The sequence below is a fragment of the Aquila chrysaetos genome, chromosome 2 (assembly GCF_900496995.4).
Source record: "Aquila chrysaetos chrysaetos chromosome 2, bAquChr1.4, whole genome shotgun sequence".
Lineage (NCBI taxonomy): Eukaryota > Metazoa > Chordata > Aves > Accipitriformes > Accipitridae > Aquila > Aquila chrysaetos.
This window is the reverse complement of record NC_044005.1, coordinates 44,177,653-44,202,551: the sequence shown is the minus strand read 5'-3', so window position 1 is coordinate 44,202,551 and position 24,899 is coordinate 44,177,653. Positions and strand designations below refer to the sequence as shown.

The 24,899-nt window shown below is 46.0% G+C and overlaps 1 protein-coding gene across 1 annotated transcript; it reads right to left on the bottom strand.

Moving 5' to 3' along the window:
- Positions 1-1,179: 1,179 nt before the first annotated feature.
- Positions 1,180-24,899, bottom strand: CRY2 (cryptochrome circadian regulator 2). Its single transcript, XM_029996515.2, has 12 exons — positions 24,657-24,899; positions 21,583-21,691; positions 17,900-18,042; positions 10,459-10,643; positions 9,071-9,159; positions 7,863-8,016; positions 6,484-6,782; positions 5,259-5,410; positions 4,906-5,108; positions 4,348-4,437; positions 3,702-3,843; positions 1,180-3,218 (listed from the first exon to the last, which is right to left on the bottom strand). The coding sequence occupies exons 1-11, from the start codon at positions 24,860-24,862 to the stop codon at positions 3,704-3,706; spliced, it is 1,770 nt and encodes a 589-aa protein (XP_029852375.1). The 5' UTR covers positions 24,863-24,899; the 3' UTR covers positions 1,180-3,218; positions 3,702-3,703.

The window sequence follows — 24,899 nt, the reverse complement described above, 5'->3', positions numbered from 1 at the left end:
CCTGCCTTTTGTGTCTCAAAGTTGCTGAACAACTTTGACTGCAAATTTTAAAAGCTCATAGATACAAAATATTTTAAAATTGTGTCTTGGCTTTGTTGGATTGTTTGTAATAATCGCTTAGCTGGTGTTCGGACTGGTGCTGTCTGAACATACCCAACTGAGACTAAGGCTCTAGCACTGCTGTTCTGCATCAGCCCCATTGCCGAACCTGGATGAGAAACTGCATGGCTACTTGCACTTCCTAAAGTCTTGCTGGTTACTAAGAAAGTAATGTACCTCATGTAATTCTCCAAAGGCGGGGGATGAAGTTCCAGTAACTGGGTCTACACAGGAGCACCAAGGAGGATGGCATAACGCACAAGCAGAACTTTACACCAGCTGCATCCTAGCTAGTTACTAGACTGCTAAGCCACAATGTATTTAGTATCAGCTCATGACTTAGCTGAAGAACTGCAAGAGAAAAGGCTCAATCACTGACAGGAGACCCACGTTGAACAATGTTCGTGTTGTTCATAGCTCTGCAGCACTTCTCTGCCCAGTGCCCACCCTCTCAGTTGAAAGGAGCCTCCACACTACCCTGGGGAACATCCCAAAAGCCACTACTCTCACAGCATTAAAAGCCAACTGCTCCCTCTTCCCAAGCAAAGAGCTCACCCTATGCCTGCTGTGGGGGTGCCTGTATCGGGTCAGATACTGCCCGCTAGCCCCGAGACACAGAAAACAGTCATTATCCCAAGAAATGGAAATCCCCGAACTGGCACCCATTTCATGCTGCTTGCTTTATCTCAACCTCCAGCAATCCTCTGCTCCTTCCTGAAACAAAGATGGTATCTTCACTAAAGGTTATTAACGGCTTTTTCTTTCCCCATGACCTGGTCAAGCCTTTTTGAACTCATTAACAGGTTTCTTGCAGGAAGTTTTTCCCTTACCTTTGGCTGGCCTTGTGTTTCTCTGTGTCCTTCCCAGTTCTGCTACCCAAAGTGCAGCTCTTCCAGGTGCCACCATCCACATCACAGGCGCTGACAGAAAGCTTGCAAATGTGATTTCCTCCTCACCCACAAAGCCTTTTAAGAGATCACTTAGGAAATTTTGCCTCCCCTCCCCTTGGTTCCTTACCCCCACGGATCCAGCCCCAGAAATGCCACTTACGAAACAAAATAATTTGGATGACAGCAAAGAGAGGGTTAAAGACATTTATAAAAAAAAAAAAAGTCATATTTACAGACTGCTGCGTAAGCATGAAACTCTCCAAATGACAGAAGTCACAATTTCTGTAACCTAAGTGTACAAAGTGCACATCTTTCCCCTTTCTTCACTCTGCAGCAGAAGACAGGTCAGGGCAGGGGGGTCGGGTCTCTTTCTTTATATCTTCTACCCTCAAGACAGTGGGAGTAAGGTCTGGGTCAGACTGAAGGAGACAAAACCTGTTGATTTCTGGGTCATCCACCAGGCAGACTCTATGAATAGTAGTTTAGAAGAAAGTAAGGGCAGGAAAAGTGACTCGTTTACTTGGTCTGTCTGTCCAATGGATTCCCTTGGGAAAAGGAATCTAGGGTCAATGCCCCAGGGAGATGAGTGGGAAGGCAAGGTTATTCAGCTATTCAATAAATTAACTCACAGACCCAATTCAACCACTTCAGGTTTCCCAGATACACTTGAGTCAGTTTCTATTCACAGCCCCATCGCTCTGGGTCCAAACACGGCCTCCAAAACTGAATCTGATTATCCCAGCCAGAGTGGGAAACAACACCTGTGCTCCCCAAGCTGTTAGTTGCATAAACTCACATATAGCCCCACACTATCTGTGCCAGGCAGGGATGAAAGGTTTTGGACAGCAAAAGAAAACAGTGCCAACAGCAGCCCATTGCATGGGATTAGCTACTTGATCTAATCCCTCTTGAAAATGGCCAGAAGAGAGGCTCTTCTGCAGTACTATCCTCCCTTGCCCCCTTAGGTGGGAAGGCAAGCAGAGGCACTCTGCCAGCACCGTGGTGAAATAACATGTAACAGGACCAGGCCAAGAAGTGTATGGTTAAGAGCCAGGGAAGCTACGCGATCATCCTGCTAGACTACAAAGCACCAGCGTGAATGCGAATGGCAAGAAGGAGCAGTGTGCAGGGTGTGAGGTACAGGAATATACTGTGTAGAAACGTGGAACACAGATGCCAATACAGGAAAGAGCAAACATCCACACAGAATGGACAACAGACTGAGCCCGAGGAAGACTCACTTCGAGGAGCTGATGTGTAATACGTCCCCTGTCAGTATGAGGCGCTCCACAGGCTACACACCAGACACTGGTCACTCCATTTGAGAGAGCTCTCACTCAGGGAAGGAAATGCTGTAGAGTGCAGGGCCCAGGTGTAGCTCCCTTATTATTCGGACCAGCAAGCTTCTGGGAGACTGCTTTACACTCATATCAAGGCACGATCTTATTCTCTGAACAATTCCTCCTTCTCTCAGAGTCCCTCCCTCCCAGATGTCAAACTGCTCTGAAGCTGCCTGATCCAGGCAACAGCACTATTGCTCACCCTGCAGCAGTGAGATTTTTCTGCAGGGAAAGTTTTAAGTGCCTTTCAAGTGTACAGACAGTTTGTACCTCTTTGTTCTTGTGCTACAGTTGTCCTTCATTTTGTTTCCATCCCACATGAGTGCCACCTTCATTTACTCAGCATTTACATCCCCGTCAGTCTAGCCTAATGAAAGAAATACTGAGATTTTCCTGTTCTCTTGTAGGATGACTATTTTTGACATTGTAGCAGCTTTCTTCTCAACCCGTACTATAATTTGAAGTAATCAGTGTACCTCACTGCCTAGTACTAGCGATGAGAAAGGACGTTCACTGTTTCTGAGATGCACAGATGCTGCTCCCTACGTCAATGCATCAAGTCACGTGCACTGAGCCTTTGTCAGAAAAGAAAGATACACCTGAGAGGGAACAAGCTGATAGAAGGCTCTTGCCCCCTTATATGTGGGCAGATTTTGGGCATGGCTGAGAAGAGACATATTTGGTTCTTTGGAGACCAGAAAGCCAAATATTCCCAAGCACAAGTAACGCAGTGCCCTTTTGTGGCAGCTAATGGAATTACACATTTATATGAGACCCCAGATTTTCTGTTGTGGATCACAAGTTCCAGTCCCTCTGTGGCAGCAGTCCCTCCTCTTCTGGTCACCTCTTCAGCACTCTCACTCTTCAATTGCAAGGTGCTTGTCACTGGCTGTAGGAGAAAGCAAAAGAGAGAATTTGCCTTGACCTCCCCCTGATACTGAAAAGTTGCCAGAACATGCGAACAGCTCCTTCCCTCCTGGGATCTGGAGCATTTCAGGCAGACGACTGGACCTGCTTGCTCCCCTCCTCCAGCCTGTACCCTCACCACACCACACCTTCAAATCTGGCTGCAAACCCACACTGTGGAAGGAGAAGCAGCCTCAAATAAAGCAAACCCACGAACAACTGTGCTCTGTGATTGTTCTAGCAACAGGGTACTGCTCTCTGCTGGACAACTGAGTTAACAGCTTGTCAAGCAAAAGCAAAACAACCAGAGGGCAGACCACTGCCAAATTACAGGGCTATGGTATTACAGTTAGGAGCCACCTCTCTCCACAAGCAAGTCCATTTTGTGCAAGGAGCAAGTAAGATTGAGCCTTGCTAGCTGCCAGAACAAAGTCGTTCAGGCCAGATCACACCAGAGACTACTCACAATCATAAACTCTTGCCAGGGATCTCTGGAGTGGGGAGACCTGTCACTTTGGCTCGTTTATAGAGTTCTTCAGTGCACAGCTCTTCTGCTCCCTCATGTTTGCGCTTTGGAGAAGCCTGGTCTGCTTGCGACAGCCTCATCGCTGTAGAGGAAGAAGAGTCATTGCAACGTTTCCCCTGCCTTTAGATCTCACAAGTACACCCAAGCCTAACCTGCTACAGAGCTGGGAGAAAGAAGAATACGCGGTGCACAAGCACAGAGAGATGTTGCCACAGCCTCCTTGAAAACTTTTGAAAAACATTTGTTAAAAGCAGAATAATTAAGTCTCCCAGAACAAACAGAAGAGTACCCTCTGATGGAGGACAGCTTAATTATATCTGATTAGCCCCTACAGTGATCTGCACTTCTCCCTTAAGTGGCTGCATATGATCCCATACAGGCAATAAAAGATTCACTTTAATGAACTCCTATTCTTCAGCCCTTTTAGGAATGAAGGCTCACTGGGGACTTCTGAAGAAAGCCTAAAGGAAGGTGAATGGGATCTATGTTTTCCTAGGTACACACCCTCTTCTTATCAGAGAAGGATCTCTCTCTCCTGCTCGTAGCCTTTAAGTTGACACGAAACACACAAATAGCTCCAACTCACCCGTATTGGTGCTGCAGCCCTGCCCTGAAGCTGAGTCTGTGACTGGGCCACTGAGATCTTCCACACATGAAGGGACTGATGCCAGTAAACCTAGGGAAAGGCAAGAGGATCACAGTTAAGAAACAAAAAACACCTGGGGTGGGAGAAGCCTTTCACAAGGAAGCGATCACCAACCAGCACATCCATATCCCAAAGCAGGATGAGTTCAGAGCTGTGCTTACCCAGTGCTGGCCACAGACAGACACTGTGATCTAGCAGCGTATTTATTTAGGATGCTCTGCCTAGGTTTTTTTTCCAAAGTGAAGAACGGACCATCGGTGGCATACGGATGGTGCTGTGCCATCACCAGCTCTCAAAACTAACCAAACTCCGCTCTCAGCTGTCCAAGAGCTCAGTGGAGCTCTCCCTGGAAACCAATTGAGCAGCTTTGGCAGGGGGTGCTTCCTCTTGCAAGGACTGGCCAGAGAGACAAGTGCTATCTATTCTAAATCACGACCCCTCCTCCTACCATTTTATCTCCTATTACAGACACAATCTTTTGCAACTGCTGGTGCTTACAGAGTCCCCTATAGCGCGAGAGCTGCTGGTAGATCTGCTTCATGCGTTCGATGTTCAGTCGGCTGGTCTCAGCGTGGTTCACCATGGGTTTGGGGTAGTCCACCCCAATGATGCACTTGGCTGCTTTCTGCACAGACTCTGGGGCATTCCATGGTTCATAGATGTACCGTGAGGGGAAACCCTTTAGTTTGGGCAGATACCTCCTGCAACAGAAGTAAGAAGATGCACAAGCAACACTTAAAGTGCAGCAATGCAGCATTCACAACGCACAGAAAGCGCCATGCATCTCTCAGCTACTGAATGACTTAGGCTCACAGATGAAGCAAGAAAGAAGCTCCAGTCACATCACTTACTTAACATAGTCACCACTGGGGTCTGTGCGACGTCCGAAGCCCACGGGGCAGTAACAGTGAAAGAACTGCTGGAAGAATGCACTGCACGAAAGCCACATCCAGCTGCCTGCATTTACGCTGAAATCTGCATCCAGCAACAATTCGTCAAATACCTGCAGAAATTGGAGGAAAAGGCAGTGAGAGCTTCCCCAGGCCGGACTTTGGGGCAGGAGGACCCAAGATGCTATTTCAAATGGCAGGCACTGAGCTGTCAGAACAGCCCCTAGGAACCAGAGCAGCAGCAAAGAGGTGATCTGCTGGCTGAAGCCAGTTGGCTGGTCAATATATCTCACTTCCTGATGATTTCAAATAGGGAGGCACTGTCTGCTCATGCTGATAAAGCGCTGGCTTATCTCTCATGCAGCTACACACTAAACCACTACCTAGTGTTGCAGCAAGCCTTGGGTATTGATCCTAACCTGGGAGGTGTAACAAGTGCAAAGCACCAACTGTGGGAAGCAGGCAGATGCTGCACAGAAGAACAAGCACCAAAGCAAGAAGGAAGAACCCCTCTGAAGGTCCCAGAGCACACTGCCACTGAGGGGCAGACAGGTTTCAGCAGTAACTCACTCACATCCATGCACAGATGCTGCGCTTTTAGCATCTGACCCTATGACACTTTCAACTACGCTCTGCTTTGTCAGCTTTGTGACAAGATGCCCCTGCCTCCAGTTTTTTGCATAGGGCAATATGTACACCAGATAGGTTCAAGCTGTCTGTCCCTTCAGATGGCCCAAGAGGAGGGTCTTTTACCTCTTTCCTTGAGAGACTCTAGACTCAGATTTCACAGGCATGGAGCGTTCCCTGACCGGCACGGTGATGGATTATACAATGAGGAAAAAGGTCCAGTTATAAAGTGGCATTGAACTTGCAAAGAAAACAGATGGACTGAGTGAACTTTAACAAAAAATAAACCCCCAAAACCCCAGGCCATATTTACCAGTGGGTCCCGCTAACATTTAGTTACGGTTAGTGGAGACTCTTGATACTGTCAGAGCCTCATGGTAGAAGGCAGAAAGAAGTCAGGCTGATGGCAGGCCAAGAGCCTGCTAGCAAATCCTCTCTTCCACGCAACTTTTACATGTGAAGCAAAAGCCATACCTGTGTGCCCATCCTTGCAGTGAGCGCCAGGGAGACTTTGTTTTTCTTATGGCCTCCTGCAAGCCTCTGGAAATGCCACACTCACCCTGACTCCTGACTCCCAGCTGATCCAGAGGTCGCCCCTGGTCAGGAAGCAGGCCACCGCATGCCTGGCCAGATGGTGGATCCAGCCTTCCTGTCTCAGTTGGGTCATGATTGCATCAATCCAAGGGAAGCCTGTCTTGCCCTCTGCCCACTTTGCCAAGGCTTCAGGATTCCTGTCCCAGGGGATCTGGATGCAGATGGGGTTCCCCTCCATACGATCAAACTTTGGGTTGTTTGTGGCTGCTGTGTAGAAAAACTCCCGCCACAGAAGCTGTCCGTAGAGAGAGAGGGGGGGGGGTGCTGTTCCGCTTCACCTGTGGAGGAGGGAACAAGGGAATTCACAAGCAGGGCAGGACTGGCTTCATTAAGCTGAACTGTAGGGCACCCATACAATTCCCAAGGCAGTTAATGACAACTGCCATAAAGGAGCTCAATTTCAGATCATCCTTTACCAGAAACACCAGGTGGTGAAATTAGAGCACTGCTTTTAGCTCAATCAGTAGTACACTAATGAGACTTGAAACAACCCAAAACTAACAGCAAAAAGCTCTACACTGCTCATGACTGTCCTGGTTTCAGCTGGGATAGAGTTAATTGTCTTCCTAGTAGCTGGTACAGTGCTATGTTTTGAGTTCAGTATGAGAAGAATGTTGATAACAGTGATGTTTTCAGTTGTTCCTAAGTAAGGTTTAGACTAAAGTCAAGGATTTTTCAGCTTCTCAAGCCCAGCCAGCAAGAAAGCTGGAGGGGCACAAGAAGTTGGCACAGGACACAGCCAGGGCAGCTGACCCAAAGTGGCCAAAGGGGTATTCCATACCATGTGATGTCACATCTAGTATATAAACTGGGGGGAGTAGGGGCGGGGGTAATCGCTGCTCGGGGATTAACTGGGCGTTGATCGGCAGGTGGTGAGCAATTGCACTGTGCATCATTTGTATACTCCAATTCTTTTATTATTACTGCTGTCATTTTATTAGTGTTATCATTATTAGTTTCTTCTTTTCTGTTCTATTAAATCGTTCTTATCTCAACCCACAAGTTTTACTTCTTTTCCCGATTTTCTTCCCCATCCCACTGGGTGGGGGGGGACTGAGTAAGCGGCTGCATGGTGCTTAGCTGCTGCTTGGGGTTAAACCATGACAATGACACAAGAGACACACAGGCTGAAGAACAGGGTATCAGCAGATTTAAGGTCTGCTCCACTACATACAGGAGAATCACTTTTCCTCACCCAAGAGCCTCTTCTGTAGTAGCAACAAGCTTAGCCCAACAGTCAAACACAAGGGAGGCAATAGTAACTTTTGCAGCTGTTCTGGCACACTGTCTGGGAACCAGCACCATGCTATTTACGCTCAAAACCAGCCTGCTGTCCAGATGAACGTTTTTGTCTTACCTTCTTATACAGCTCCCAGAGACGATAGTAAAACAAGCGGCAGGACAAGCAGCCAAAACGCAGGTAGGGACTGAGTCCTGTAGGGCTGGCCAGCAATGAATTGGCGTTCATCCTTGGTCTTTCGTAATTTGCAACCCATGCCTAGACATATTCAGGAGAAATGAGCCAGAAAAACCCCAAATTTGTGGGACACTACTAAGGGCACACCTCTGTGCAGGTGGCAAGGCCACTCAGGTCTGACAGCATAGTCTCTTCTACTCACTTCCAACCACTGCTAGGAGAGATCTCAAGTGGGCAATCCCAACCCCCACACCCCATTCAAGGAATGCAAAACCTTTGCTCCAGGATTTAAACCACTTAGTCATTTGGGCCAAGAAAAGGACTAAATTTGCTTTGCATGCAGGAGCTAATAACCCTAAGAGCTCCTAGGGACATATGCTAATGACATTGTTTATGTCCAGGTATGTCTATTTCATTTCACACACCTAACAAGAAAATCTGGGGAAACCCAAACTTTGTGGAGTATTACATTGACAGTTTATTCCCCCTTCAGCAAAAGAATTTATGCTTTGATCTCTGCAACTACACCAAGCATTAAAAAGATACAAACTGTTTAAAATTGAGTCATGCCTCTGCAGCTGCGTTTTCATTACTTTGAAATTGTTTGCTTTGTGCACAATAACGAAGAACATATGCCCCACAGAAAAAAATTGGGTATTTCAGCAAGGGCCTCGAGGAATGCCAGCCAGTGAGACAACATATTAACAGGCTGATGTACAAGGGGAAGGCATTCTTTTATGAGCACGTACTCGCACCAATACCTGAGCTAAAGAAAAAACGAGACGGTGTGCAGTGTGCAGCAGGGACTGAGCAACTTACAGGAGAGTTTCCAAGTCTGCACTCCTCTAAAGGAAATGGAAGGGTAGAAACAAGGGAAAGAATCCTATGTGCTTCAAACAGCAGCATAATTAATATACAGCTCTACTTCTTTGGGTCTGAGGAAGCCCAGGAGCTCCTTGCTCCACACACAACCCAAGATCACAGCAGTACTCCAACAATACCAAACATCCCTTCCAGAGGTGAATGCTGCGACCCTTGCAAGGAAGATCAGGGAAACAGAACAATGGCCAATGCTCAACATTTTTCATGTGCAGCCACAACCTGCAGGAATCGCCACTTAAATAACAGGGGTTACCTTTCTTTCCAAGTGTTTATCTAGCCGTGCCAAGGCTTCTGTCTCCCCTCCTTGCCAAACTGCAGGGGCAAGACCATCCGTAGGAAAGCCTGAGGGAAAGAACTTTGTAAGATTTGAAGCCACACCTAGACAAAGGGTATAGATGGGATTAAGCATTAGTAACAGAGAGACACTACATACTGCAGTTGCCTAACATGGCTTACTTGCTGCTCTAGTCCTTCTATAGCAGGCAAGTCACGTGAAACATGGTGAGAGCCTGCTCATGACACTGCACTACAAGGGCCTCTCCCTGCAATGCTTCAGGCAGTCTTCTGGGGACTTTCCCCATTGCTCACATGCCAGCACTCTCTCTGTGTGTCAGCATTATCCTCAGGGCTCTGCTCCAAAGGCCAGAGCAGCTGGCAAAGGAACATACGCTCCACAGCTTTGCCTTATAAAATACCTTGCCACGGACACCAGCAGCTCACTAAATGGCCTGCCTGGCTGCTCCTGGTGAGGCTCCTATTCTACTGAACGCTGGTGTTGGGGAAGGTACTGGATGAGGGCTGAAGAAATGATGCAAAAGGGAAAGCAATAATGCCGTTTCCCTGCACTGCTCTGGGCTGAGACTGCAGGCAGACTCACATTAGCCCTGACATTAAAGGAAGCAGATCTACCCAGGACTGCAACCCTTAGGATACTCCTGTTGTGAAGCCCCCTGCTTTTACATGATTGCTGAAACTGTGTGTTAAGGTGCAAGGTGATATTCTTATAAAGCTGGTGTGGAGCCTCCACTCACACACACACAGACAGTATTCTGCATTAATCCTTTCTTCCCTTGCATTTAGATTCACTTCCCTAATGTAGGCCTTGCGTTCCTCATGCCTCAGCTCTCTAGTCATCCTCCTTATCCAAGAAAAATACAGGACCAAAAGACACAGCAGGACGAGTGAAAGAAGTTTCTGTAATATCTCTTGTCTTGCTATGCTCCCAAATTGGTGCTGCTTGGCTATAAGTGAAAGAAATGATCTAAGCCTGGTACACAGTTAGTTTACCTCTTCGGGTCTGTTACACAACATGTCAGAGATGGCAGTAGAAGGAAAGCAGCTGGTGAGGACATGAGACACTGATACAGTGCTCAGTATAGCAGAGAACATAAGGACAGATGCAGAGCATTTCAGAGCGATGCTAAAGGGGACGCTGTGCATTGACAGTAGTGCGAGGGACAGCAGTCTGTTTTCAGGAGATCCAGCACTCACTGAAAACATTAGGCTGATTCTATGGCTACAGGCAGCCCAGGTCAGATGAGAACACCTGAATTGTCCTGGGCACATGCCAGCATCAGAAACAGTTTCAGGAGACCCTGTTTCAGCTGGCAGTTAACCCTTGCCCTCACTTTCAATACGTACCCAGCTCTTCCAGGGATGGGACCCCATACACATCGTCATGGTTCTCCTGGATGTCCACTTTACACGTCTCCATTTGCTGGCTTATTACAGTGCTCACCGGCTTCTTTGGGAGCTCCATACGGCTAATGATGGCCTGGAAGCGCTTGTAGGTGAGGGGTGGCTTGTGGCCATTCAGTTCAATTATTCTGGAGACAAAATAAGCAAGGTAAAACAACACAACCTTGCTACCACATAAGACATAAGGAAATGACAGCCAAACTGCATCCTGCTATCTCTGCTAAGGATACCCTTTCACTTTAGATAGAGAAATCTTTATAGGTCTAGTTTCCACTTGATGCATCCCTCAAAGGGATATTAAAAACCAACCAAACAAAAACAAACCCCAAAACACACCAGAAAAGAAACCCCCCACATACTAATTCATCTCTGTGGGAAAAACAACAAAACAGCTCCAGCTGAATCAGGCTTAGCATCACATCCCTCTCCCAGAGCTCCTCATCAGACCTCTGTATGAAATCTCAGTCTGATTACTCCCTTTCTGTCTCCCCAAGAAGGCAAATCCCAGACTTACATCTGGTCCCCTGAGATATTCTGACCTTACTTCCTCCCTGTCTGACACAAAAAGTCCCAGCCTGTTAATGACTCCTCCTCCACCTATCTCAGGTGAGACAAATCCCAGTTTGGGTCATTCCTCTCTGTCCCAGTGATTAGAGAAATCACCATCCTCCCCTATGCCATAAGGTCACAAGCAGACCTGTCTCATGCTATTCACCTGTGTCAGATCATGCTACAGAAAAGGCAGCCACGGTTGCCCATTCCTCTACTTCACTAAGCATCCACAGCCTGCTAGGGCCACCCTTATTTTTCCAGGCACAGAGAGTTTTGATAAGCCCCCCCAGGCAAGGTAAGCTTCCCCAGGGTAAAAGATGCCTGCAGGGAGAGGAAGGAGTTAAGAGCAAAGCAAGCAGCACAGGGATCGCAGGCGTTACATAAATTTAAGGCAGCTAACCCCTCAGCTCACACAAGAGCTGCAGCAGAGCAGCCTTCTCCACCCATCACAGTCAACAGCTTATGCAAGGGGCTGGGCTTAAAGCCGAGTGTTTTCGGCAGACGCCATGTGCCTTCCCTTCCTCCCCCGAAGCCGCACGTGTAGCGAGGAGGAGCGACATGCCGGCCCCGGGCCTTCCCCAGCCCTGAGCCCTTCCTCACGTGTGCTCCGCAGTGACCCAGCTTCTCCACGCTGCTGAGCGGAGGCGAGGTGGGAAGCCGGCCCCGCTCCGCACCTCCCGCTGCGGCCGCCTCCGTCCAGGCCAGGCACCGGCCGGGAGCCCGGGCCTCCGAGGGAAAAGGAGCCTTTAAGGCAGGCAGCACGGTTGCAAAGATTAAAAATGGAAGCCTCTGGCAGTTTCCTCCCGGTTTTCTGCTTCTAAGTTGTAAACAGTTGGAGAAAGACAGACTAATGAACAGGACAGGGGAGGGAGGGTGATCGGGATGCGCACAGAGTGCAAAACGTGGTATGTTTTTAGTGCGAGGCTATAAACAGGATGGCACAGTGGGCGCAGCGTGCTCTGCCACCCCTCCAAGCAAGTGTATTGTGGGGAGCCTTGCAGGCAACACATTCTGTCCTGTACCTTCATACCAGAGAGCGTCTCCTCTGCTTTCACGAGCGCGCTTTTCGGCTGGCTGTCTCTGTGTACCACCCCAGAGACGGCAGGGATCACGAACTCTCATGAGTACTACCCACCACAGTCTTCTCCGCGGCTTGCTCTGAGCACTCGGGCACCCAAGACTGACCAGAGGTGCCCAGAAAATGAGCATTGCCGCTGGAAGAGAAGGCAGGCATTTCTAGTTACAGCACTCTAGACAGGCTCACTTGTTTCCAGAGGAGTTCAGAGCTTGGAAGGGAAAGCATGCCAACACTGCACCCTGTTTGCCCTGAGGTGCTTGGGATGGGGGTGGGGAAGTCACTTCTTTTAACACTGCCTCTTTTTTCACTCCTCTTCCACAGATATGCTGAGGCTGTAGCTCAGTCTGAGATCCATGCTATTATACCACGTCCCAGATCCACAGCTAAAACTTTTGTGAACAGACAGCTACTTGGAGCAAATTGCTGTGACGTGCAGGTGGATGCCAGAGTCTGTATTTGACATCCTCAAGAACATGAATACAAATGAAGTTACCTAGTGCAGCTCCTAAATTCCTAAACAGTTATGAGATCTGGGACACAAATCTTTAAGAGATAGGACTAGGACAAGTTGCACATTTCACAGCACCTGACACTGGCATTATGCAACAAGATTTGAACCTTTCACAATACTGCCATGAAAAGAAGTATCAAATATTGGGTATTGTACAATATTGGATATTAGATGATACATACTGGGTATTGTAATGCTGTTCAGCCTTCTGTACAAAGATTTGTACCGGAAGCCCCCCAAGCAGGAGTCCTTTCCTTCCTGCTACCCTCCTTCTAACCCAGGCAGTACAATCTCATGGGACTTTCCCCAATGACAGAAAAAGGGAGGTCCCTCCCCAGGATTTAACACTCCGGTTTCATTCGTGTCTCCCAGTGCAACCCACGGACTACACATGGCAGTTATTCTAGTTTTCTTGAAGCGGAACAGAGAAGAGCAGAATCACTGTATTCGTCATACAAAACCTAACCTTTCTGGTGTTAGTGAGCACACACAAAAATGGCTGTGCTACCAGACTAGCAATAGTCTGGTATTATAGTGCCCAGCACTATCTGACAGTAGCACCTTGATGCCAGAAGTTACGAGGGTCTTCTTGACTGTCAGTCACACTTTACCTCAAGAAAGCAGGCAACCAAAACCTGACCAAACATAGTTCTGGTGCTGCTAGGATTATAAGGTATCCTACAGTCAGTTACCTGTGACAGCAGAGTGTCTGCAGACTTCAAATGCACAGCCTCACAGGTGTCAGCTTCTGACTCACACCTCCACGGCAGTGCCCCAGCGGGATACCTACTGGGCAAGGGAAAGCTGCTTGCCTCAAAAACCTGACACCTCAGCTCACTTGCAAATGACAGGGTCCGGTTCTGGCAAGGGACTGAATGTGCTCCCCCCCTGCTTCCTTGCGCGAGGAAGAGCTGGCTGCCAGCACTTGGCAAGCAGGCTGCTCAACAACATACCCCACTACCAATTCACGCAGGCTATTTAGTTAGCCTTGCCAGCTTATGCAATTGCTCTGATCTAAATCCTCGCTCCAGAGAGCTTATGTAGGGCTACGTGTACATAAGACAAGGGGCATTTCTACAGATTCAAAGAGGAGATCGAGAGACAACCACTAGATATTCCACACAACAGATGCTGGACAAAGGATGAGCAATTCAACTTCCACAGAATCACACACATGAGCAGATGAAAGATGAAGTGACTCGATGACAGGCTGAGTATCATCACAGGGGGAAAACATGTGGACACCAGCGCACCATGCAAGACAGATGAGGATAACAAGACCTGGCAGGCAGAAGTTTGACTTAACCTTCTTACGTGGAAATAAACCACTTTTTTGGCATAGTGTAATTATGAACTGCAGAACCACCAAGGTATGCGTGCTTCCCCAGTGCTTGGTTCCTTTAAGTTCGTACATGCTCCTATTAAAACGCATTTAACTATCATTTCAGCCTTACGCTAAAATATTTGAGGAAAAGCTGCTCCTGATACATGCTACAAACCTCCAAGTTCACAGTGTTCTTTTCCGACCTAAACCACTCCCCCTGAATAACCCACGCCTGCCCAGGATTACAGAAACCACAATGCTGACCATCAGCAAGCAGACTACAGAGGATTTAGATCCTGAGAAGGAGAAAACAGGCAGATCCAGAGAAGGGACAAAAACAACCTGTCAGCTGGAAGTTGTCAGACAGAATAATTGTCAAGTAAAGGCTTTGAGCAGGCTAAGCTGATACCCAAGAGATTATCTTTTCTGACTTCTACAATCTGAACATCACTAATCTTGACTGGGAATTCCTAGATCTTCTTAGGAGTATTTTCCAGCACTGATGCTGATTTTCTATAGCCCTCTCCTTGTTTTGGGGGAGAGGAGGTGAAAGATGCTCTGATAATCACATCACACAGATATGCTGGCAGTGTCAAGAAGGAGCATATAGTTAATCTTCCTACTGGGTAAAACTGGTCAAATTCACAAGGTAACTGAACAGGCTCTTCCTTAATGTTTAAAAGTAGCTGGTGGAGGTGGTACTGGGAATATGCTCCAGGGAGAGACTGCTGGAATCATTTATGTAAAAGTGAAAGATTAGTCTAAATTGTTTAAAACCAGACCTGACAATCTTGTTGAAAACTTGATTAAAGAAAGATGAGAAGTAGGACACTACCACCAGGTTACTAATTATGCAGGAAAAACAGTAGGGTGAGCAGAGGGACAACACATACCATGAGTTAAAAGACTGGGTAACATGACTGGAGGGTGGTACGCTCTGAGAGGCTTCCAGGAGAAATACAATATTAGAACTGTATTACCACCTGCTGAGAAATCTCAGAGATGCCAAGAACCAGGAAATGTCAGAGTAACTGGAGACTTCAACTGCCTCCACGCAGACTGGGTAGCTGTCACACCCTGCCGCCTGCCAAAACCCTATTTTCTAGTTGCCATAAATGACTGCTCCATGGAACAATTAATCAAGAACCCACAAGTAAAGGCAATTCATCATTTGGTCTTAGGCAGGACTAAGGTGTAGCTGAAAATGTTAGTTATCACTTGCCTGCTCTAACTGTGACTTTGGCATGCATCAATTTAACACCCTTCCAGGAGCAACAATACCATAATGGCTTTTATTTCAAGAAGAGAAATGCATAAAAATAAGGAAGTGTGCTAAGCAAAAAGAACAAGCTGAGATGCAAAACACTGACAGGCAACACAGAGATGATTTGAATACGATATTGGGAAAAAAAAATTCAACAATTGCACAAAAACCATCAAAAAAGATTTCAGAAAGATCACAAGAGTCAAAACAATTAAAGAATAGCATCAGCAAAGATAATAGAAGGCAAAATCCTTTAGAAAAATGAAGGCCAAATAAAGGTAGAAAACCCGCAAACTTTGGTAAGTTAAATTAAAAACCACAAAAGCAGCCTCCTTGCACCTCCCAACCCAAATCAAAGGTTGAGAAACATTTTTAAAAAAGCATAAGTAGTGGAAAAAAAAAAAAAATCCCTTTACAGACACTCCAGGATATTTATAGGCCCAAGAGGTGATCAAGTCATAAAAAAAAAGCAGATACTGTAACAGCACAACAAAACCCCCTGCATTTATTTTTGCAGGTGTATTCACTATGGTGGTATTCGGGAAGGTTATGACTCTGAATCTTTTTAAGGAAATGTATCAGGAGATGTCACAGACTGGGAGGTCAGGAAGAAATGCCACAAAACAAAGCTATGCTTGAACAGCAATAGCTTGCCAGGACCAGCAGGCATTCACCCAGGAGTTGTAAAGGACATCAAGAAATACCCAAACTAATAGCTGCTGCATGTAATACTTGCCCTAAAACCATCCAAATACTATGAGTAAAAAAAAAAGCAAACACGACTCCAGATTTAAAAAACATTTCAAGGGCATCAGAGGGATGACAGAATAGAGAGTCTGATATGTGCATTAGGCAGATGGGTAGAAAATACTAATGGAATCAGTGAATGCATGGGTATCTGTAATATGCTGGAGGGTTAATTTGGCCTTGGTAAAGGGAAGTTGTGCCTCAAAATCTATTAGTGGCATTTGAGCCTGAGGCAAGGGAGATTCAGCTGATATACTCTACCTGGATTTTCAGAAGCCATCTGTTTAGATCCCTCACTAAAAATTTTTAAAGAAACCATGATAAATTGGGATAAAGGAAAAGGTCTCTGCAGACAGAAAATTCTTTGAGATACAGGATAGAATAGGAATCCATTTTTCCAACAGGAGAAGAAATCCTACACAGAGCTGAGCTAGGGCTTGTGCTGCTCAACATTATTCATAAATTATCGGGGAAGGGACAAAAAAAGAGCATGATGATAAAGTTTACTGACGCAAGAAGCTATCTGGAATAGCTAAAAATGAAAGGCAACTTAAAAATTTCCCAATACACCATATGACCAGCTGACAAAAATATCAGATGAAATGCAGTGTTGGTCATGTTGTTTCTCCATATGCATGGCTATGCAATCTTAAACTTACTTATATAGTAGTAGCTTCTCAAATAGCTATGACCATTCTGCAAGGAAGCCTCAAGATATCAGTTTAGTGTTTAGCAGCACTCAGAAAAAGCAAAAAGAATGCTAGTGACTATTAGGAGAAGACGGGAAACATTATAGCACTATACAAATCCATGTCATTCCTACATTTTCAACACTAGCTACCATTTTCACCACTGCTCTCCATCTCTAGAAATACCCAGAAGTATAAAGAAAGGTGACAAAACTTAGAAGAGATATGGACCAGATTCCACCTGAAAACTTAAGTAAACTAGGACTCTCCACCTTCGAAAAGACAAAGATGACATGAGGAAGGATGTGAGGGGCATTGACATTGAAGGGGTGAGGATGTAATAAGCACTGATGGTCTCTTCTAATGCAAAAATCAGAAAGCAGCATCTGCTCATGAGACAGATTAAAGAAGAATCCCCCTCTCTCCAAAGAAACATTTCCACACAGCATGTGCTAAACTGCAACACTCTTTCCCATAGGAAATTATGGATGCTGAAGATTTATAGGAGGAAATCTACATTCAGCATTACTGGCAGAAGTCATTAAAAAAAAAAAAAGAAAAAAAAAAGCAAGCAACCTGTAAGAATAATACTGAAACATGGTTGAAGTCAAGCATACCTTAGAGTCTTAGCTGAAAGACTGTCTCCATTGTTTAAGGAGATCATATATGTATATATAGAGAGATTATAAGTCAATATATGAAACTCAACATAAAGGCAAGGCTCCCCCATAGCAAATATACAACAAAGATAAGGCATTCAGGTTTTAGAATAAGGTAAGTTCGCCCCAATCTACCTTGTTCTACTTCTTCCAGCTGTCCTGGCACGTCCATCAGTTAAAAGCCCTGCCTTCATAACACATTTGAGACAACAGCTCAACTGTCTTTATTACAATGAAGCAAAAAAAGCAGTCCATGCAGTGAGGACATGCTCAAGGAGAGCAATCAATAGGACACAGCTGAGCAACTTAAATGACTGCCAAGTACAGTTTAATAAGCTTGAGGCAACACCTTTCTGTACATTCACGTCACTGTCAGCGCTTTGACGTGCTCTAATCAAACGTGCGAGCGCAGAGTAATCCTGTTGACACCTTCTAGGCTCACACGGGATAACAGCAATCAACGTATAGCGATCAGCGTAACGGAGGAGACTGAAAGCCTTCCCAGATGCGACAATCCCAGTCCAGCCCAGGCAGCACGTCTGCCCTTGCTCTCCCCGTACCTGTCCAGGTCATAGAGGGTGTGGGAGTTCTCTATCACCACCTCCACGCCAGCCTCCTTGGCCAGTTTGACGATAGCTGCATCCCTCTCCTTACCAAATGGCTCCGAGTCGTATTCGAAGGTGAGACGAGTGACTCCCCATTCCTGCAAGAAACACAATACACACAGCTGTCAAATAGAAGACTCTTTCTAACCACCACAATTATGAACGAGGATTTCATAATTCCTGGACAGTGTTAGGTCCTGGAAGCTTAGAGAGGGTTCCTCTGAGGAACAGCAGTCTGGAGTCAAAGTAACCAAAGAATCAACAATTTTATTAGCTCTAGCAAACACTGTATCTGCTATGCAAATTCCTGAATGTCAGGTTTAAAACACCTAAGAGAAGGTCTGAGTTGTTCTCTATTAATGTTCTTAAGATTACAGCTCAGTCCCCAAGCCTAACAACACCTTGTTTTGTTGCACATGCCGTCCAAAAGTAACTCTACCATCCTGTTCCCAGCATTTGCAGAGAAAGCATTTCAGAGAACTTTTTCAATACAAGTTCTGCTCAAAAAACCGTATTTTTATGTGGAGACTATCATTAAGTAAAATCAATATACTCTAAATTTTTTCCAGTGTCTCTTTAAAGCCATCACATAATAGAGGACCAATGTCCAACCCAAACAGCAAAAACCAGGGTGGTAGGAAATGCAGGACAAAGGATGGCAGCTGAGTGAACCTTCCTGGTCAGCACAGTAGAGTATGATACTGCAATTCAGATTTAATTTGAAGTCCTGCCTTTGGGGAGTTATTTTACCCTAGCTGAGCCATGCACCTATTCTGTTATCTTCACACTTTTAATAGATCCCTCACAGATTACATGGAATAGGCCTTATGAAATAGCATTCAGCCTCTTCCAGGCTTTTCCAGAGCACAGTTTGCTTTCAAAGACTATGGCCTAGTTTTCCTCAGAAAATGAATCCTATGAGAAGAGGTTTGACGGTTTCCACAGCGACCCTCCTGAGACATCCATCAAGCAGAGCAGCAGCCCACAGATTTGTTTAGCAAACACTTTAGTCAAACACAGCCAGAAAACTACAGAGACACTTAAAAACCCCCTCACACAACTATGATATGAACCATGTTCTCCAGTCTAAGCCACCTCTGCATATACAGGACAGTCTTTTCCACCTCAGAACCAGAACCAAAGCACAAAGAACAGATGTGATCAGTTCACTAAAGACCGTTAAAAAATAATTACAAAGACGGGGAAGGGAATTTAGAAGCAGAAAACAACTGTACAAGTCCCCTTCTTTTCTAAACTTTTAGATTCAATCCTAAAATTAATATTAGGAAGGACAGAGAACTAGAAGTTATGTACCACTGAATGTATACCTCAGAGAGGTCCTCCACTTCTTTTTCAAAATAAGAATGTGACAGCACCTCTAACTCAGAGCCAAGGTCAAACAGACACGTTGCAGGCCCTGCCCTGCTCCTATGTGATTTTAACAGCTGCATTTTAACCTTTTCTTTCTTTTATAAGAAAGACAGTATCAGCTGGAAAGCTTGGATAAGATGGCTTTGGTCTTGAAGAAACATACGTTACTGACTTGACAGAAAGGAATGGAATTAAAAAAAAACATTTAAGGCTAACAGAGATTTTAGGTAAGAATAAAAAACTTCCAATTCAGGTATTTCCTACAATTTTGAGAAGCTCACCACTATGTGCTACAGTAGCACACAGGAAGCAGAGCACAACCAACCAGAAAACAGTAAGTTGTATGGCAATAAATTGCTGCAGATCATACAAAAGAAAAGTCATGACTGACTTGTTTCTTAGAATCTAGCCTATAGCAAAGAAAAACTGTAGGGGAAAAAAAATACACCAAAGGGATTGTGAGCAAACTTCAGTGAATAAATGACACACTTTTCTTTGATAGAAGAGGTAAAATTACAGATGTTTGTTCAGAGAAGCGAGAGAAAAAACCTCTGCAAAGGTTAACACAGAGCTAACAAGTACACTTCTCCTCACGGTATCCATGCATAATAGTGCCTTTGCAGCAACTGTTATTGACAACATAGCTCAGCTACTGGCAGCAAGAGCAGAAATTACATTAGACCTAAAGTGTTGCATTACCACACATGGCATAACTCTCCTCTCCACAACAGCTGACAGCAAGGCATGAGCTGCTGCTAATTCACTGTTCAGTGCAGCAGCTCTGGAGAGCCTGGAATTCCCATGAAAGCCATACATTTACCATAGAATAGCATACCCCCCCTGCCCCCGATTCTTTTCGGCTCTTACAGCACATCTAAGATATTCATCAACTCACCTGCCCAGGCAAAACAGACTGCAGCAAAAAGCAGGTCTGGCTGATTCCACAACCATCTCTCCAAACCTCAGACTCTGCCAACTACTTTTTGTTCTTTGACCAAAGCAAGCATTTTTCTCCAACAAAGTTTTAATTATCCTGTGAACACCTTAAACTAAAATACGGAAGGCATGAACTACTACTAGCCAGAACTTATTTGCAGATCAAAAGATAAAAATAACCCAGACTCTGAAAAGGCTAAAAGCAGCACAAAAGTTTGTGTCATGCGTTAAGATGCAGAAGCCAAAGCAAGTAGCAGTGCCCCTTCTGACCTGCATAGTCCGATTCACCTCCTCAGTACTGCCCTCCTCCAGAAAATACACACCAGAACCGTTTACAGCAGGAGGGTATAGATTCAAGTTTACCTCTCCTTCTCATCAGCTGGTCTACAGCAGGCTTTGGGGGCACTAGTTCTGTCAACCGTATGCAAGGTACAGTCCACTTGACAAACCTAACTCATAAGACTATTGTGAACCACATTTTTTTCATTTAGCTTTGTCACTCTACCAAAGACACCGTTAAAAGCTTCAAAGACAATGGGAAATACAATCTTAGAGCAGGACAGAGAAGAATGATACTGCTTGAGGAACCTTGATATTCAAGGATATGCTCTTGGAGCCTTGTCGCTCTCACAATCTGCAGCACTGACATATATCACTTTAGAAATGTATCCCACTAATCCATCATTGACTACTGAGGTCACTGCATATTCCACTATCCTAAATGGTACATCAGCAGGAAGCTTGGACCCAAGCTGTATTCTGCTGCTGAGCTGACTGAACTGCAGCCTTGAACAGAAGAAGAAAAGGAAGGTCAGCTAACATAAAAGCTTCTGAATTTTGAAATTTTAATACAAAGCCCTATTTGCAATTCACATACTTATCCATATGCTTTCTCAGTTGTCTGTAAAGGTGTATGGACATAGCAGTCTTCCCGAATAAAAGCTGCAGGAAGAAAATGGCCAGCAGGGAAGAAGCTGTCAACACAGAGGAGTCAGCATGTTACAGTGCAACCCTGTGAGACGTGACTCACGGAAACAAAGGCAAAGACCACCATCCAAAAAGACAAGCTCAAGCACCCTGGTACTAGGTTACACCCTACTACTAAATTTCTTTGCAAGTCTGAGTTCAAGAGTGTATCTGGCTCCCAAGCTGGCCCTTATGGATAGTGGTTAGTTGTAGTTAAAGAGTTTGTTTATAGTGAAGAATTAGTTATAATTAAAGAGAAGCCGAGGGGATCTCCAACAGCTAGCAAATCATTAGTGAGTGAAAACAAGGATAGCACTGGGACATCACTTTTTTCTCCACTATGCTCCAGAAAATTATTCTCTTACTTTAAAGAGTCTTGGGAAGACATCTGTTGGCTGTCCTCGCACGACAAACAAGCGAGAGTTGAGTTTCCTTAAACTGTTGTCCAGATCTTCCAGAGACTGGAGCAGAAATCTGCAGAGAAGAGACAACAGCAGTTAGTGTCAGTCAGTCCGGTTACAGCTAAAAGACAAATGAGGAGAACTTGCATGCAACTCCAGCAAACCTGCATCACCAAATCAAACTGAAAGTTAGGACAAGAAACAGAAAACAAGAATTCAAATTCATCCCTGGTCTACCAAATGCTGTGAGATTGCAGCACCAGCCAGCTCCCAGCCATTCATATGCGTGTTCTGCTTGTCCAGATGCAAGAGGTTTCCAGGATTTTCTTCTTCCTGCAACCCCATTCCCATGTTCTCTCTCAGAGCTGGCAGCACTCCCCTGCCAGCTGCTCTCTCCATATTATAACATGGAGAGAAGCATAACCCATATAATTCCCTACAGTATATTCTTTCAAGGGTTCTGGGGCCGGAGGGATTTTGCATATGAAGTAGAAAGTTGTTGATACACTACTGCAAGGAAAGCAATGAATTACTACAAAAACTCTGCAAGTTTTACAGTTCTGGCTACAAATAGGCAATGTCACAGCAGAGAAATGTGCACTCCTAGCTCATCAGTAGCACGAAACTGAGCACCAAGATCTCCCAAGGCAAGAATTATCTGTACTTAGAATCGTTGCAAACAGAACTGCAATTTATCTTCTACCACGAAGACACAAAGATGAGAGCATGCCAAGACACTCATCTATTCCCTCCCACCCCAAAACTGTAAAAAAGCATTTAAGTGCTTTTTGCATTTAATGGCGTGTCTTACTGATCCGCCACTATGCTATAAAACATCAAATGTATCATCTTTGCTTTCACAGCCACACATGCCACCCCATCTACATTTTAACTTCACTTTATCTTGTCTAACTCCGCAAAAGACACCAGCTTTAAAACTTTAATTTCTGCGACAGCACACGGGCACTGCTGGCAAACTTGCAACCCTCTGTAAGTGAGCCTGCCAACCTCTCCTTCTCCCTCATTCCTATGTGCCTACTCTGCAGCGTGACCTGCAAGACATGAGTATCTGCATCAGCTCCCTGAAGACCACACACAGCTAAGGAAAGCTAAGCTACAATTGCCTGGCAAAGCAGGTACTTCCTCCCTCCTCAACTGCATTGCCCATAATGTGACCTGCAAGCTTTGCGATAGAACAAACTCCCTCTGCACTTCCTGAGGGAGAAAGGGACTTGGGGTTCATGGAAAGAAGAGCCCAGTATCACGGTACAGAAGATCCAGAACCAGGTCTGGATAACCTAAACAAACCACTCCCCTACCCCCAGCCCACTTTCCATCTATTAAATAGGAATACCAACTTTCCAAGGTGTTCTAAAAATTAACCAAAGGTTAGCCCTATATGGCTCACACATGCTGTGCAGTTAAATAATAAGGGATTTTCAACATGATAAATTTCTGGGAGCTAGGTAAAAAAGAAGCATTTGCTTTTGGAGCACAAAACTCTGAATACAAGTAATTGCATTAAAAAAATAGCAAAACAAAGCCAAGGTTCCCAATGGGAACCAATTGAACTCTGGTAATTATAACTAACTTGCTAATACATTTTTGCCTAACAGCCAGTGGTGCTAATTTCTGACATCTGCAGTAGGCACACATCTCCAAGAAAACATTATTTTTAAAAACTTCACCTCCTCGTATATTCTACGACTACAACATAAATAAAACCACTACTTGCTTCCCTCCCTCCACAATGTTGGTGGAAACAAACAAGGATTAAATGGATCAGGAATTAATCTTTTGGGGGCACTGCTTTGGTTCTTCCAAGTGAGGACAGTTAGCAACAACAGCAGCAGCACGTGAAAGGCATTTCTGTCTGCTGCTGCCTGTAGAAAGTCTGGTCTACGGAAATATCACTTCAGGTTCCTAGGATATTAAGCTGTAACAGAATCCACAATTTTCTGTAATTTGAACATCTGCATTGTGGTCATTTCTGCACATCTACAATTTTTAAGCCATCTTCTTGTGTGGGTTCTAGAAATGCTTAGAAATCACCCACACTATCCCATTCCTCTAAGACGAAGCTAAAGTGCTCAGCACAGGTAATCAATCAGTTACAACTACAGTTTCCCTAATGCACAGCCACATGACATTTCAAAGAGCACTTAAAGGATTTTTAGCCAGGTGGCTCTCCTGTCCACTGCCCCTGATGGGGTAGTGTGAGGACAGGGGCAGATCTGCTTCACTTGTATGCAGGGGAGTCTCGCAGAGCAGAACCCCTACCTGGATTGGGTTTCCAAATGTTTGGGCAGCTGAGACTTGACACAATAGCATTATGTAATGTTGCTGGCTACCAGTACATGAGGTCTTGCTTTTTGCACAGACATGACTCATGCCACACATTCTCCCATTTGGAGAGAGGGGAAAAGCCCAAACAGCTTCATCTCTACCTTCCTAGCAGCAGCCAAAGTGTATTTCCATAAAAATTTGAGGGATGGGAGGAAGGCAGGCGCGCGCACGTGCCTACAACCACTCAGCAGCCAAAGGGCAGAGGGAAGGCGTGGTGCGGTCACGCAGCTCTGGCGATTCTTTGCGCTTGTCTCTAAATTCAGGGAGAAGCATTTCCTAAAGCTAAACGTCCATCAGCCGCTGCTCTCATACATTCGCCCAGCTTGTAAAGAGAGAGTCTAATGACATTACATAAAGTTGAAGGCACCCTCCCACACAGTCAGGCAACACCGCTGTGAAAACCACGGCGAGGCCAACCGGACAAGGCAACCTCCCTCCTGCACGGAGAGAGGACCGAGGGGAGCAATACGTGGACCGGGCCGAACGAGGCAGCGTGTGCCGGTCCCGCTGCTGCGGCGGCCTGACCGACGCGACCCACCCGCCGCACCTAAAAGCGCTCCGGCTACCGCGGGAGCCCTCCCCACGGCCAGGCCCGCCGCTCCTACCCGCACCCGGCTCGTCCCGAAGGCGTCCCGACCCCCTCGGGCCCACCCGCGGCCTTGAGGGCCCGGCGCCTCCTCAGCCCCACTCACCGCCACCGGTTGATGCCCACGGCGGAGGAAGCGGCGAACCAGGGGTCCAGGATATAGATGCAACGGAGGGACTCGGCGTCCCGCAACGCTTCCTGAAGCGCCGGGTTGTCGTGGAGACGCAGCCCGCGGCGAAACCAATGCACCGAGCGGCAAAGGGCCGGGGCCGGGGCCGAGGCCGGAGCCGGGCCCAGAGCGGCCGCCGCCATCACCGCCGCCAACTGCCGGCGCGGCCCCCGCGCGCCG